At 38.1% G+C, this 17078-nt stretch overlaps 1 protein-coding gene across 1 annotated transcript in view; it reads right to left on the bottom strand.

Moving 5' to 3' along the window:
* Positions 1-17078, bottom strand: part of LOC137352877 (nectin-3-like protein) — a 59972-nt gene that overhangs the window by 26567 nt on the left and 16327 nt on the right. The window contains exon 3 of the mRNA XM_068018728.1: positions 14771-14893. Within this exon, the coding sequence (XP_067874829.1) occupies positions 14771-14893 (123 nt within the window). The remainder of the gene's footprint in view (positions 1-14770; positions 14894-17078) is intronic.

The raw sequence follows: 17078 nt of genomic DNA, 5'->3' as shown, positions 1-17078 counted from the left end.
CAGTTTCCTAACCTTACACTGAACCTCTTCAGAATAACTACACTTACAGTTTCCTAACCTTATACTGAACCTCTTCAGAATAACTACACTTACAGTTTCCTAACCACACACTGAACCTCTTCAGAATAACTACACTTACAGTTTCCTAACCACACACTGAACCTCTTCAGAATAACTACACTTACAGTTTCCTAACCTTATACTGAACCTCTTCAGAATAACTACACTTACAGTTTCCTAACCACACACTGAACCTCTTCAGAATAACTACACTTACAGTTTCCTAACCTCACACTGAACCTCTTCAGAATAACTACACTTACAGTTTCCGAACCACACACTGAACCTCTTCAGAATAACTACACTTACAGTTTCCCAACCTCACACTGAACCTCTTCAGAATAACTACACTTACAGTTTCCTAACCTCACACTGAACCTCTTCAGAATAACTACACTTACAGTTTCCTAACCTTCCTCTGAACCCATTCAGAATACCTACACTTGCAGTTTCCTAACCTTAGACTGAACCCATTCAGAATAACTACACTTACAGTTTCCTAACCTTACACTGAACCTCTTCAGAATAACTACACTTACAGTTTCCTAACCTTACACTGAACCTCTTCAGAATAACTAGACTTACAGTTTCCTAACCTTACTCTGAACCCATTCAGAATAACTACACTTACAGTTTCCTAACCTTACTCTGAACCCATTCAGAATAACTACACTTACGGTTTCCTAACCTTACTCTGAACCCATTCAGAATAACTACACTTACAGTTTCCTAATGTCACACTGAACCCATTCAGAATAACTACACTTACCGTTTCCTAACCTTCCTCTGAACCCATTCAGAATAACTACACTTGCAGTTTCCTAACCTTAGACTGAACCCATTCAGAATAACTACACTTACAGTTTCCTAACCTTACACTGAACCTCTTCAGAATAACTACACTTACAGTTTCCTAACCTTACACTGAACCTCTTCAGAATAACTACACTTACAGTTTCCTAACCTTACTCTGAACCCATTCAGAATAACTACACTTACAGTTTCCTAACCTTACTCTGAACCCATTCAGAATAACTACACTTACAGTTTCCTAACCTTAGACTGAACCCATTCAGAATAACTACACTTACAGTTTCCTAACCTTACACTGAACCTCTTCAGAATAACTACACTTACAGTTTCCTAATGTCACACTGAACCCATTCAGAATAACTACACTTACAGTTTCCTAATGTTACACTGAACCTCTTCAGAATAACTACACTTACAGTTTCCTAATGTCACACTGAACCCATTCAGAATAACTACACTTACAGTTTCCTAATGTCACACTGAACCCCTTCAGAATAACTACACTTACAGTTTCCTTACCTTAGACTGAACCTCTTCAGAATAACTACACTTACAGTTTCCTAACCTTACTCTGAACCCATTCAGAATAACTACACTTACAGTTTCCTAATGTCACACTGAACCCATTCAGAATAACTACACTTACAGTTTCCTAATGTCACACTGAACCCATTCAGAATAACTACACTTACGGTTTCCTAACCTTACTCTGAACCCATTCAGAATAACTACACTTACAGTTTCCTAATGTCACACTGAACCCATTCAGAATAACTACACTTACAGTTTCCTAACCTTCCTCTGAACCCATTCAGAATACCTACACTTGCAGTTTCCTAACCTTAGACTGAACCCATTCAGAATAACTACACTTACAGTTTCCTAACCTTACACTGAACCTCTTCAGAATAACTACACTTACAGTTTCCTAACCTTACACTGAACCTCTTCAGAATAACTAGACTTACTGTTTCCTAACCTTACTCTGAACCCATTCAGAATAACTACACTTACAGTTTCCTAACCTTACTCTGAACCCATTCAGAATAACTACACTTACAGTTTCCTAACCTCACACTGAACCTCTTCAGAATAACTACACTTACAGTTTCCTAACCTTACACTGAACCTCTTCAGAATAACTACACTTACAGTTTCCTAACCTTCCTCTGAACCCATTCAGAATACCTACACTTGCAGTTTCCTAACCTTAGACTGAACCCATTCAGAATAACTACACTTACAGTTTCCTAACCTTACACTGAACCTCTTCAGAATAACTACACTTACAGATTCCTAACCACACACTGAACCTCTTCAGAATAACTACACTTACAGTTTCCTAACCACACATTGAACCTCTTCAGAATAACTACACTTACAGTTTCCTCACATTACACTGAACCTCTTCAGAATAACTACACTTACAGTTTCCTAACCTCACATTGAACCTCTTCAGAATAACTACACTTACAGTTTCCTAACCACACACTGAACCTTTTCAGAATAACTACACTTACAGTTTCCTAACCTCACACTGAACCTCTTCAGAATAACTACACTTACAGTTTCCTAACCACACACTGAACCTCTTCAGAATAACTACACTTACAGTTTCCTAACCACACACTGAACCTCTTCAGAATAACTACACTTACAGTTTCCTAACCACACACTGAACCTCTTCAGAATAACTACACTTACAGTTTCCTAACCTTATACTGAACCTCTTCAGAATAACTACACTTACAGTTTCCTAACCACACACTGAACCTCTTCAGAATAACTACACTTACAGTTTCCTAACCTCACACTGAACCTCTTCAGAATAACTACACTTACAGTTTCCGAACCACACACTGAACCTCTTCAGAATAACTACACTTACAGTTTCCCAACCTCACACTGAACCTCTTCAGAATAACTACACTTACAGTTTCCTAACCTCACACTGAACCTCTTCAGAATAACTACACTTACAGTTTCCTAACCACACACTGAACCTTTTCAGAATAACTACACTTACAGATTCCTAACCACACACTCAACCTCTTCAGAATAACTACACTTACAGTTTCCTAACCTTACACTGAACCTCTTCAGAATAACTACACTTACAGTTTCCTAACCTTATACTGAACCTCTTCAGAATAACTACACTTACAGTTTCCTAACCACACACTGAACCTCTTCAGAATAACTACACTTACAGTTTCCTAACCACACACTGAACCTCTTCAGAATAACTACACTTACAGTTTCCTAACCTTATACTGAACCTCTTCAGAATAACTACACTTACAGTTTCCTAACCACACACTGAACCTCTTCAGAATAACTACACTTACAGTTTCCTAACCTCACACTGAACCTCTTCAGAATAACTACACTTACAGTTTCCGAACCACACACTGAACCTCTTCAGAATAACTACACTTACAGTTTCCCAACCTCACACTGAACCTCTTCAGAATAACTACACTTACAGTTTCCTAACCTCACACTGAACCTCTTCAGAATAACTACACTTACAGTTTCCTAACCACACACTGAACCTTTTCAGAATAACTACACTTACAGATTCCTAACCACACACTCAACCTCTTCAGAATAACTACACTTACAGTTTCCTAACCTTACACTGAACCTCTTCAGAATAACTACACTTACAGTTTCCTAACCTTATACTGAACCTCTTCAGAATAACTACACTTACAGTTTCCTAACCACACACTGAACCTCTTCAGAATAACTACACTTACAGTTTCCTAACCTTACACTGAACCTCTTCAGAATAACTACACTTACAGTTTCCTAACCTTATACTGAACCTCTTCAGAATAACTACACTTACAGTTTCCTAACCACACACTGAACATCTTCAGAATAACTACACTTACAGTTTCCTAACCTTACTCTGAACCCATTCAGAATAACTACACTTACAGTTTCCTAATGTCACACTGAACCCATTCAGAATAACTACACTTACAGTTTCCTAATGTCACACTGAACCCATTCAGAATAACTACACTTACGGTTTCCTAACCTTACTCTGAACCCATTCAGAATAACTACACTTACAGTTTCCTAATGTCACACTGAACCCATTCAGAATAACTACACTTACAGTTTCCTAATGTCACACTGAACCCATTCAGAATAACTACACTTACAGTTTCCTAATGTCACACTGAACCCATTCAGAATAACTACACTTACGGTTTCCTAACCTTACTCTGAACCCATTCAGAATAACTACACTTACGGTTTCCTAACCTTACTCTGAACCCATTCAGAATAACTACACTTACAGTTTCCTAATGTCACACTGAACCCATTCAGAATAACTACACTTACAGTTTCCTAATGTCACACTGAACCCATTCAGAATAACTACACTTACGGTTTCCTAACCTTACTCTGAACCCATTCAGAATAACTACACTTACAGTTTCCTAACCTTCCTCTGAACCCATTCAGAATACCTACACTTGCAGTTTCCTAACCTTAGACTGAACCCATTCAGAATAACTACACTTACAGTTTCCTAACCTTACACTGAACCTCTTCAGAATAACTACACTTACAGTTTCCTAACCTTACACTGAACCTCTTCAGAATAACTAGACTTACAGTTTCCTAACCTTACTCTGAACCCATTCAGAATAACTACACTTACAGTTTCCTAACCTTACTCTGAACCCATTCAGAATAACTACACTTACGGTTTCCTAACCTTACTCTGAACCCATTCAGAATAACTACACTTACAGTTTCCTAATGTCACACTGAACCCATTCAGAATAACTACACTTACAGTTTCCTAACCTTCCTCTGAACCCATTCAGAATAACTACACTTGCAGTTTCCTAACCTTAGACTGAACCCATTCAGAATAACTACACTTACAGTTTCCTAACCTTACACTGAACCTCTTCAGAATAACTACACTTACAGTTTCCTAACCTTACACTGAACCTCTTCAGAATAACTACACTTACAGTTTCCTAACCTTACTCTGAACCCATTCAGAATAACTACACTTACAGTTTCCTAACCTTACTCTGAACCCATTCAGAATAACTACACTTACAGTTTCCTAACCTTAGACTGAACCCATTCAGAATAACTACACTTACAGTTTCCTAACCTTACACTGAACCTCTTCAGAATAACTACACTTACAGTTTCCTAATGTCACACTGAACCCATTCAGAATAACTACACTTACAGTTTCCTAATGTTATACTGAACCTCTTCAGAATAACTACACTTACAGTTTCCTAATGTCACACTGAACCCATTCAGAATAACTACACTTACAGTTTCCTAATGTCACACTGAACCCATTCAGAATAACTACACTTACAGTTTCCTTACCTTAGACTGAACCTCTTCAGAATAACTACACTTACAGTTTCCTAACCTTACTCTGAACCCATTCAGAATAACTACACTTACAGTTTCCTAATGTCACACTGAACCCATTCAGAATAACTACACTTACAGTTTCCTAATGTCACACTGAACCCATTCAGAATAACTACACTTACGGTTTCCTAACCTTACTCTGAACCCATTCAGAATAACTACACTTACAGTTTCCTAATGTCACACTGAACCCATTCAGAATAACTACACTTACAGTTTCCTAACCTTCCTCTGAACCCATTCAGAATACCTACACTTGCAGTTTCCTAACCTTAGACTGAACCCATTCAGAATAACTACACTTACAGTTTCCTAACCTTACACTGAACCTCTTCAGAATAACTACACTTACAGTTTCCTAACCTTACACTGAACCTCTTCAGAATAACTAGACTTACTGTTTCCTAACCTTACTCTGAACCCATTCAGAATAACTACACTTACAGTTTCCTAACCTTACTCTGAACCCATTCAGAATAACTCCACTTACAGTTTCCTAACCACACACTGAACCTCTTCAGAATAACTACACTTACAGTTTCCTAACCTTACACTGAACCTCTTCAGAATAACTACACTTACAGTTTCCTAACCACACACTGAACCTCTTCAGAATAACTACACTTACAGTTTCCCAATGTCACACTGAACCTCTTCAGAATAACTACACTTACAGTTTCCCAACCTCACACTGAACCTCTTCAGAATAACTAGACTTACAGTTTCCTAACCTCACACTGAACCTCTTCAGAATAACTACACTTACAGTTTCCTAACCACACACTGAACCTCTTCAGAATAACTACACTTACAGTTTCCTAACCTTATACTGAACCTCTTCAGAATAACTACACTTACAGTTTCCAAACCTCACACTGAACCCCTTCAGAATAACTACACTTACAGTTTCCTAACCTTACACTGAACCACTTCAGAATAACTACACTTACAGATTCCTAACCACACACTGAACCTCTTCAGAATAACTACACTTACAGTTTCCTAACCACACATTGAACCTCTTCAGAATAACTACACTTACAGTTTCCTCACATTACACTGAACCTCTTCAGAATAACTACACTTACAGTTTCCTAACCTCACATTGAACCTCTTCAGAATAACTACACTTACAGTTTCCTAACCACACACTGAACCTTTTCAGAATAACTACACTTACAGTTTCCTAACCTCACACTGAACCTCTTCAGAATAACTACACTTACAGTTTCCTAACCACACACTGAACCTCTTCAGAATAACTACACTTACAGTTTCCTAACCACACACTGAACCTCTTCAGAATAACTACACTTACAGTTTCCTAACCACACACTGAACCTCTTCAGAATAACTACACTTACAGTTTCCTAACCTTATACTGAACCTCTTCAGAATAACTACACTTACAGTTTCCTAACCACACACTGAACCTCTTCAGAATAACTACACTTACAGTTTCCTAACCTCACACTGAACCTCTTCAGAATAACTACACTTACAGTTTCCGAACCACACACTGAACCTCTTCAGAATAACTACACTTACAGTTTCCCAACCTCACACTGAACCTCTTCAGAATAACTACACTTACAGTTTCCTAACCTCACACTGAACCTCTTCAGAATAACTACACTTACAGTTTCCTAACCACACACTGAACCTTTTCAGAATAACTACACTTACAGATTCCTAACCACACACTCAACCTCTTCAGAATAACTACACTTACAGTTTCCTAACCTTACACTGAACCTCTTCAGAATAACTACACTTACAGTTTCCTAACCTTATACTGAACCTCTTCAGAATAACTACACTTACAGTTTCCTAACCACACACTGAACCTCTTCAGAATAACTACACTTACAGTTTCCTAACCTTACACTGAACCTCTTCAGAATAACTACACTTACAGTTTCCTAACCTTATACTGAACCTCTTCAGAATAACTACACTTACAGTTTCCTAACCACACACTGAACATCTTCAGAATAACTACACTTACAGTTTCCTAACCTTACTCTGAACCCATTCAGAATAACTACACTTACAGTTTCCTAATGTCACACTGAACCCATTCAGAATAACTACACTTACAGTTTCCTAATGTCACACTGAACCCATTCAGAATAACTACACTTACGGTTTCCTAACCTTACTCTGAACCCATTCAGAATAACTACACTTACAGTTTCCTAATGTCACACTGAACCCATTCAGAATAACTACACTTACAGTTTCCTAACCTTCCTCTGAACCCATTCAGAATACCTACACTTGCAGTTTCCTAACCTTAGACTGAACCCATTCAGAATAACTACACTTACAGTTTCCTAACCTTACACTGAACCTCTTCAGAATAACTACACTTACAGTTTCCTAACCTTACACTGAACCTCTTCAGAATAACTAGACTTACAGTTTCCTAACCTTACTCTGAACCCATTCAGAATAACTACACTTACAGTTTCCTAACCTTACTCTGAACCCATTCAGAATAACTACACTTACAGTTTCCTAACCTTAGACTGAACCCATTCAGAATAACTACACTTACAGTTTCCTAACCTTACACTGAACCTCTTCAGAATAACTACACTTACAGTTTCCTAATGTCACACTGAACCCATTCAGAATAACTACACTTACAGTTTCCTAATGTTACACTGAACCTCTTCAGAATAACTACACTTACAGTTTCCTAATGTCACACTGAACCCATTCAGAATAACTACACTTACAGTTTCCTAATGTCACACTGAACCCATTCAGAATAACTACACTTACAGTTTCCTTACCTTAGACTGAACCTCTTCAGAATAACTACACTTACAGTTTCCTAACCTTACTCTGAACCCATTCAGAATAACTACACTTACAGTTTCCTAATGTCACACTGAACCCATTCAGAATAACTACACTTACAGTTTCCTAATGTCACACTGAACCCATTCAGAATAACTACACTTACGGTTTCCTAACCTTACTCTGAACCCATTCAGAATAACTACACTTACAGTTTCCTAATGTCACACTGAACCCATTCAGAATAACTACACTTACAGTTTCCTAACCTTCCTCTGAACCCATTCAGAATACCTACACTTGCAGTTTCCTAACCTTAGACTGAACCCATTCAGAATAACTACACTTACAGTTTCCTAACCTTACACTGAACCTCTTCAGAATAACTACACTTACAGTTTCCTAACCTTACACTGAACCTCTTCAGAATAACTAGACTTACTGTTTCCTAACCTTACTCTGAACCCATTCAGAATAACTACACTTACAGTTTCCTAACCTTACTCTGAACCCATTCAGAATAACTACACTTACGGTTTCCTAACCTTACTCTGAACCCATTCAGAATAACTACACTTACAGTTTCCTAATGTCACACTGAACCCATTCAGAATAACTACACTTACAGTTTCCTAACCTTCCTCTGAACCCATTCAGAATAACTACACTTGCAGTTTCCTAACCTTAGACTGAACCCATTCAGAATAACTACACTTACAGTTTCCTAACCTTACACTGAACCTCTTCAGAATAACTACACTTACAGTTTCCTAACCTTACACTGAACCTCTTCAGAATAACTACACTTACAGTTTCCTAACCTTACTCTGAACCCATTCAGAATAACTACACTTACAGTTTCCTAACCTTACTCTGAACCCATTCAGAATAACTACACTTACAGTTTCCTAACCTTAGACTGAACCCATTCAGAATAACTACACTTACAGTTTCCTAACCTTACACTGAACCTCTTCAGAATAACTACACTTACAGTTTCCTAATGTCACACTGAACCCATTCAGAATAACTACACTTACAGTTTCCTTACCTTAGACTGAACCTCTTCAGAATAACTACACTTACAGTTTCCTAACCTTACTCTGAACCCATTCAGAATAACTACACTTACAGTTTCCTAATGTCACACTGAACCCATTCAGAATAACTACACTTACAGTTTCCTAATGTCACACTGAACCCATTCAGAATAACTACACTTACGGTTTCCTAACCTTACTCTGAACCCTTTCAGAATAACTACACTTACAGTTTCCTAATGTCACACTGAACCCATTCAGAATAACTACACTTACAGTTTCCTAACCTTCCTCTGAACCCATTCAGAATACCTACACTTGCAGTTTCCTAACCTTAGACTGAACCCATTCAGAATAACTACACTTACAGTTTCCTAACCTTACACTGAACCTCTTCAGAATAACTACACTTACAGTTTCCTAACCTTACACTGAACCTCTTCAGAATAACTAGACTTACTGTTTCCTAACCTTACTCTGAACCCATTCAGAATAACTACACTTACAGTTTCCTAACCTTACTCTGAACCCATTCAGAATAACTCCACTTACAGTTTCCTAACCACACACTGAACCTCTTCAGAATAACTACACTTACAGTTTCCTAACCTTACACTGAACCTCTTCAGAATAACTACACTTACAGTTTCCTAACCACACACTGAACCTCTTCAGAATAACTACACTTACAGTTTCCCAATGTCACACTGAACCTCTTCAGAATAACTACACTTACAGTTTCCCAACCTCACACTGAACCTCTTCAGAATAACTAGACTTACAGTTTCCTAACCTCACACTGAACCTCTTCAGAATAACTACACTTACAGTTTCCTAACCACACACTGAACCTCTTCAGAATAACTACACTTACAGTTTCCTAACCTTATACTGAACCTCTTCAGAATAACTACACTTACAGTTTCCAAACCTCACACTGAACCCCTTCAGAATAACTACACTTACAGTTTCCTAACCTTACACTGAACCACTTCAGAATAACTACACTTACAGATTCCTAACCACACACTGAACCTCTTCAGAATAACTACACTTACAGTTTCCTAACCACACATTGAACCTCTTCAGAATAACTACACTTACAGTTTCCTCACATTACACTGAACCTCTTCAGAATAACTACACTTACAGTTTCCTAACCTCACATTGAACCTCTTCAGAATAACTACACTTACAGTTTCCTAACCACACACTGAACCTTTTCAGAATAACTACACTTACAGTTTCCTAACCTCACACTGAACCTCTTCAGAATAACTACACTTACAGTTTCCTAACCACACACTGAACCTCTTCAGAATAACTACACTTACAGTTTCCTAACCACACACTGAACCTCTTCAGAATAACTACACTTACAGTTTCCTAACCACACACTGAACCTCTTCAGAATAACTACACTTACAGTTTCCTAACCTTATACTGAACCTCTTCAGAATAACTACACTTACAGTTTCCTAACCACACACTGAACCTCTTCAGAATAACTACACTTACAGTTTCCTAACCTCACACTGAACCTCTTCAGAATAACTACACTTACAGTTTCCGAACCACACACTGAACCTCTTCAGAATAACTACACTTACAGTTTCCCAACCTCACACTGAACCTCTTCAGAATAACTACACTTACAGTTTCCTAACCTCACACTGAACCTCTTCAGAATAACTACACTTACAGTTTCCTAACCACACACTGAACCTTTTCAGAATAACTACACTTACAGATTCCTAACCACACACTCAACCTCTTCAGAATAACTACACTTACAGTTTCCTAACCTTACACTGAACCTCTTCAGAATAACTACACTTACAGTTTCCTAACCTTATACTGAACCTCTTCAGAATAACTACACTTACAGTTTCCTAACCACACACTGAACCTCTTCAGAATAACTACACTTACAGTTTCCTAACCTTACACTGAACCTCTTCAGAATAACTACACTTACAGTTTCCTAACCTTATACTGAACCTCTTCAGAATAACTACACTTACAGTTTCCTAACCACACACTGAACATCTTCAGAATAACTACACTTACAGTTTCCTAACCTTACTCTGAACCCATTCAGAATAACTACACTTACAGTTTCCTAATGTCACACTGAACCCATTCAGAATAACTACACTTACAGTTTCCTAATGTCACACTGAACCCATTCAGAATAACTACACTTACGGTTTCCTAACCTTACTCTGAACCCATTCAGAATAACTACACTTACAGTTTCCTAATGTCACACTGAACCCATTCAGAATAACTACACTTACAGTTTCCTAACCTTCCTCTGAACCCATTCAGAATACCTACACTTGCAGTTTCCTAACCTTAGACTGAACCCATTCAGAATAACTACACTTACAGTTTCCTAACCTTACACTGAACCTCTTCAGAATAACTACACTTACAGTTTCCTAACCTTACACTGAACCTCTTCAGAATAACTAGACTTACAGTTTCCTAACCTTACTCTGAACCCATTCAGAATAACTACACTTACAGTTTCCTAACCTTACTCTGAACCCATTCAGAATAACTACACTTACAGTTTCCTAACCTTAGACTGAACCCATTCAGAATAACTACACTTACAGTTTCCTAACCTTACACTGAACCTCTTCAGAATAACTACACTTACAGTTTCCTAATGTCACACTGAACCCATTCAGAATAACTACACTTACAGTTTCCTAATGTTACACTGAACCTCTTCAGAATAACTACACTTACAGTTTCCTAATGTCACACTGAACCCATTCAGAATAACTACACTTACAGTTTCCTAATGTCACACTGAACCCATTCAGAATAACTACACTTACAGTTTCCTTACCTTAGACTGAACCTCTTCAGAATAACTACACTTACAGTTTCCTAACCTTACTCTGAACCCATTCAGAATAACTACACTTACAGTTTCCTAATGTCACACTGAACCCATTCAGAATAACTACACTTACAGTTTCCTAATGTCACACTGAACCCATTCAGAATAACTACACTTACGGTTTCCTAACCTTACTCTGAACCCATTCAGAATAACTACACTTACAGTTTCCTAATGTCACACTGAACCCATTCAGAATAACTACACTTACAGTTTCCTAACCTTCCTCTGAACCCATTCAGAATACCTACACTTGCAGTTTCCTAACCTTAGACTGAACCCATTCAGAATAACTACACTTACAGTTTCCTAACCTTACACTGAACCTCTTCAGAATAACTACACTTACAGTTTCCTAACCTTACACTGAACCTCTTCAGAATAACTAGACTTACTGTTTCCTAACCTTACTCTGAACCCATTCAGAATAACTACACTTACAGTTTCCTAACCTTACTCTGAACCCATTCAGAATAACTACACTTACGGTTTCCTAACCTTACTCTGAACCCATTCAGAATAACTACACTTACAGTTTCCTAATGTCACACTGAACCCATTCAGAATAACTACACTTACAGTTTCCTAACCTTCCTCTGAACCCATTCAGAATAACTACACTTGCAGTTTCCTAACCTTAGACTGAACCCATTCAGAATAACTACACTTACAGTTTCCTAACCTTACACTGAACCTCTTCAGAATAACTACACTTACAGTTTCCTAACCTTACACTGAACCTCTTCAGAATAACTACACTTACAGTTTCCTAACCTTACTCTGAACCCATTCAGAATAACTACACTTACAGTTTCCTAACCTTACTCTGAACCCATTCAGAATAACTACACTTACAGTTTCCTAACCTTAGACTGAACCCATTCAGAATAACTACACTTACAGTTTCCTAACCTTACACTGAACCTCTTCAGAATAACTACACTTACAGTTTCCTAATGTCACACTGAACCCATTCAGAATAACTACACTTACAGTTTCCTTACCTTAGACTGAACCTCTTCAGAATAACTACACTTACAGTTTCCTAACCTTACTCTGAACCCATTCAGAATAACTACACTTACAGTTTCCTAATGTCACACTGAACCCATTCAGAATAACTACACTTACAGTTTCCTAACCTTACTCTGAACCCATTCAGAATAACTACACTTACAGTTTCCTAATGTCACACTGAACCCATTCAGAATAACTACACTTACAGTTTCCTAATGTCACACTGAACCCATTCAGAATAACTACACTTACAGTTTCCTAACCTTAGACTGAACCTCTTCAGAATAACTACACTTACAGTTTCCTAACCTTACTCTGAACCCATTCAGAATAACTACACTTACAGTTTCCTAATGTCACACTGAACCCATTCAGAATAACTACACTTACAGTTTCCTAATGTCACACTGAACCCATTCAGAATAACTACACTTACGGTTTCCTAACCTTACTCTGAACCCATTCAGAATAACTACACTTACAGTTTCCTAATGTCACACTGAACCCATTCAGAATAACTACACTTACAGTTTCCTAACCTTCCTCTGAACCCATTCAGAATACCTACACTTACAGTTTCCTAACCTTACTCTGAACCCATTCAGAATAACTACACTTACAGTTTCCTAACCTCACATTGAACCTCTTCAGAATAACTACACTTACAGTTTCCTAACCTTAGACTGAACCCATTCAGAATAACTACACTTACAGTTTCCTAACCTTACACTGAACCTCTTCAGAATAACTACACTTACAGTTTCCTAACCTTACACTGAACCTCTTCAGAATAACTAGACTTACAGTTTCCTAACCTTACTCTGAACCCATTCAGAATAACTACACTTACAGTTTCCTAACCTTACTCTGAACCCATTCAGAATAACTACACTTACGGTTTCCTAACCTTACTCTGAACCCATTCAGAATAACTACACTTACAGTTTCCTAATGTCACACTGAACCCATTCAGAATAACTACACTTACAGTTTCCTAACCTTCCTCTGAACCCATTCAGAATAACTACACTTGCAGTTTCCTAACCTTAGACTGAACCCATTCAGAATAACTACACTTACAGTTTCCTAATGTCACACTGAACCCATTCAGAATAACTACACTTACAGTTTCCTAACCTTACACTGAACCTCTTCAGAATAACTACACTTACAGTTTCCTAACCTTACACTGAACCTCTTCAGAATAACTACACTTACAGTTTCCTAACCTTACTCTGAACCCATTCAGAATAACTACACTTACAGTTTCCTAACCTTACTCTGAACCCATTCAGAATAACTACACTTACAGTTTCCTAACCTTAGACTGAACCCATTCAGAATAACTACACTTACAGTTTCCTAACCTTACGCTGAACCTCTTCAGAATAACTACACTTACAGTTTCCTAACCTTAGACTGAACCTCTTCAGAATAACTACACTTACAGTTTCCTAACCTTAGACTGAACCCATTCAGAATAACTACACTTACAGTTTCCTAACCTTACTCTGAACCCATTCAGAATAACTACACTTACAGTTTCCTAACCTTAGACTGAACCCATTCAGAATAACTACACTTACAGTTTCCTAATGTCACACTGAACCCATTCAGAATAACTACTAACAGATTCCTGACGTTACACTGAATATCTGGATGTCCATGTTCCTAGCCTTACCTTGAATCCCTGTTTTCCACCATAGTTTTGATAAACGAATTAAGATTGTAACCAGTAACAGCAGCACCATCACATACACTGCAGTTGAAAGGAGATGTTTGCGTCCTTTATCTACGGCCACAGCTGTGAAGAATATAGATTACATTTTAAATCTAGCTCATGTATTTATTTATATAAAGTGTCAGCAACTGCCATTCGGAGATGGGTCAGAGGCCACCTATATTAGAGGCAAAATTATTTTGTCTTCCTGATGGAGTGGATAAGGGGAAGGAGGCTGTAACTCGGAGTCCAATAAGAGAGGGAAAAAAGCAGTAGAAAGGGATAGATAGAGAGAGATGTCCAGAATAATAGTTAGAGAGGGAGAGAGAGATAGAGGTTTCTAGAATGATAGTTCGAGAGAGAGAGAGATGTTCAGAATTATAGTTCCAGAGATAGAAAGAGAGAGAGAGAGAGAGAGATCTAGAATGTCAGTTGGAGAGAGAGAGAGATAGAGATGTCAAGAATGATAAGTTACAGAGAGAGAGATAGAGATGTCGAGAATGATAGTTAGAGAGAGAGAGAGATAGAGATGTCGAGAATGATAGTTAGAGAGAGAGAGAGTTAGAGATGTCGAGAATGATAGTTAGAGAGAGAGAGATAGAGATGTCGAGAATGATAGTTAGAGAGAGAGAGAGATAGAGATGTCGGGAATGATAGTTAGAGAGAGAGATAGAGATGTCGAGAATGATAGTTACACAGAGAGAGAGAGATAGAGATGTCGAGAATGATAGTTAGAGAGAGAGAGAGATAGAGATGTCGAGAATGATAGTTAGAGAGAGAGAGAGATAGAGATGTCGGGAATGATAGTTAGAGAGAGAGAGAGAGATAGAGATGTCGAGAATGATATTTACAGAGAGAGAGAGATAGAGATGTCGAGAATGATAGTTAGAGAGAGAGAGAGATAGAGATGTCGAGAATGATAGTTAGAGAGAGAGAGAGAGATAGAGATGTCGAGAACGATAGTTAGAGAGAGAGAGAGATAGAGATGTCGAGAATGATAGTTAGAGAGAGAGAGAGATAGAGATGTCGAGAATGATAGTTAGAGAGAGAGAGAGATAGAGATGTCGAGAATGATAGTTAGAGAGAGAGAGAGATAGAGATGTCGAGAATGATAGTTAGAGAGAGAGAGAGAGATAGAGATGTCGAGAATGATAGTTACAGAGAGAGAGAGAGATAGAGATGTCGAGAATGATAGTTAGAGAGAGAGAGAGATAGAGATGTCGAGAATGATAGTTAGAGAGAGAGAGAGAGATAGAGATGTCGAGAATGATAGTTAGAGAGAGAGAGAGAGATAGAGATGTCGAGAATGATAGTTAGAGAGAGAGAGAGATAGAGATGTCGAGAATGATAGTTAGAGAGAGAGAGAGATAGAGATGTCGAGAATGATAGTTAGAGAGAGAGAGAGAGATAGAGATGTCGAGAATGATAGTTACAGAGAGAGAGAGATAGAGATGTCGAGAATGATAGTTACAGAGAGAGAGTGAGATAGAGATGTCGAGAATGATAGTTAGAGAGAGAGAGAGAGATAGAGATGTCGAGAATGATAGTTAGAGAGAGAGAGAGATAGAGATGTCGAGAATGATAGTTAGAGAGAGAGAGAGATAGAGATGTCGAGAATGATAGTTAGAGAGAGAGAGAGAGATAGAGATGTCGAGAATGATAGTTACAGAGAGAGAGAGAGATAGAGATGTCGAGAATGATAGTTAGAGAGAGAGAGAGAGATAGAGATGTCGAGAATGATAGTTAGAGAGAGAGAGAGATAGAGATGTCGAGAATGATAGTTAGAGAGAGAGAGAGATAGAGATGTCGAGAATGATAGTTAGAGAGAGAGAGAGAGATAGAGATGTCGAGAATGATAGTTAGAGAGAGAGAGAGAGATAGAGATGTCGAGAATGATAGTTAGAGAGAGAGAGAGAGATAGAGATGTCGAGAATGATAGTTACAGAGAGAGAGAGATAGAGATGTCGAGAATGATAGTTAGAGAGAGAGAGAGATAGAGATGTCGAGAATGATAGTTAGAGAGAGAGAGAGAGATAGAGATGTCGAGAATGATAGTTACAGAGAGAGAGAGAGATAGAGATGTCGAGAATGATAGTTAGAGAGAGAGAGAGATAGAGATGTCGAGAATGATAGTTAGAGAGAGAGAGAGAGATAGAGATGTCGAGAATGATAGTTAGAGAGAGAGAGAGAGATAGAGATGTCGAGAATGATAGTTAGAGAGAGAGAGAGATAGAGATGTCGAGAATGATAGTTAGAGAGAGAGAGAGAG

This window comes from Heterodontus francisci, chromosome 39, assembly GCF_036365525.1.
Source record: "Heterodontus francisci isolate sHetFra1 chromosome 39, sHetFra1.hap1, whole genome shotgun sequence".
In the NCBI taxonomy this organism is placed as follows: Eukaryota; Metazoa; Chordata; class Chondrichthyes; order Heterodontiformes; family Heterodontidae; genus Heterodontus; species Heterodontus francisci.
The sequence above is the reverse complement of the archived record's forward strand: the minus strand, read 5'-3'. Positions and strand labels throughout refer to the sequence as shown.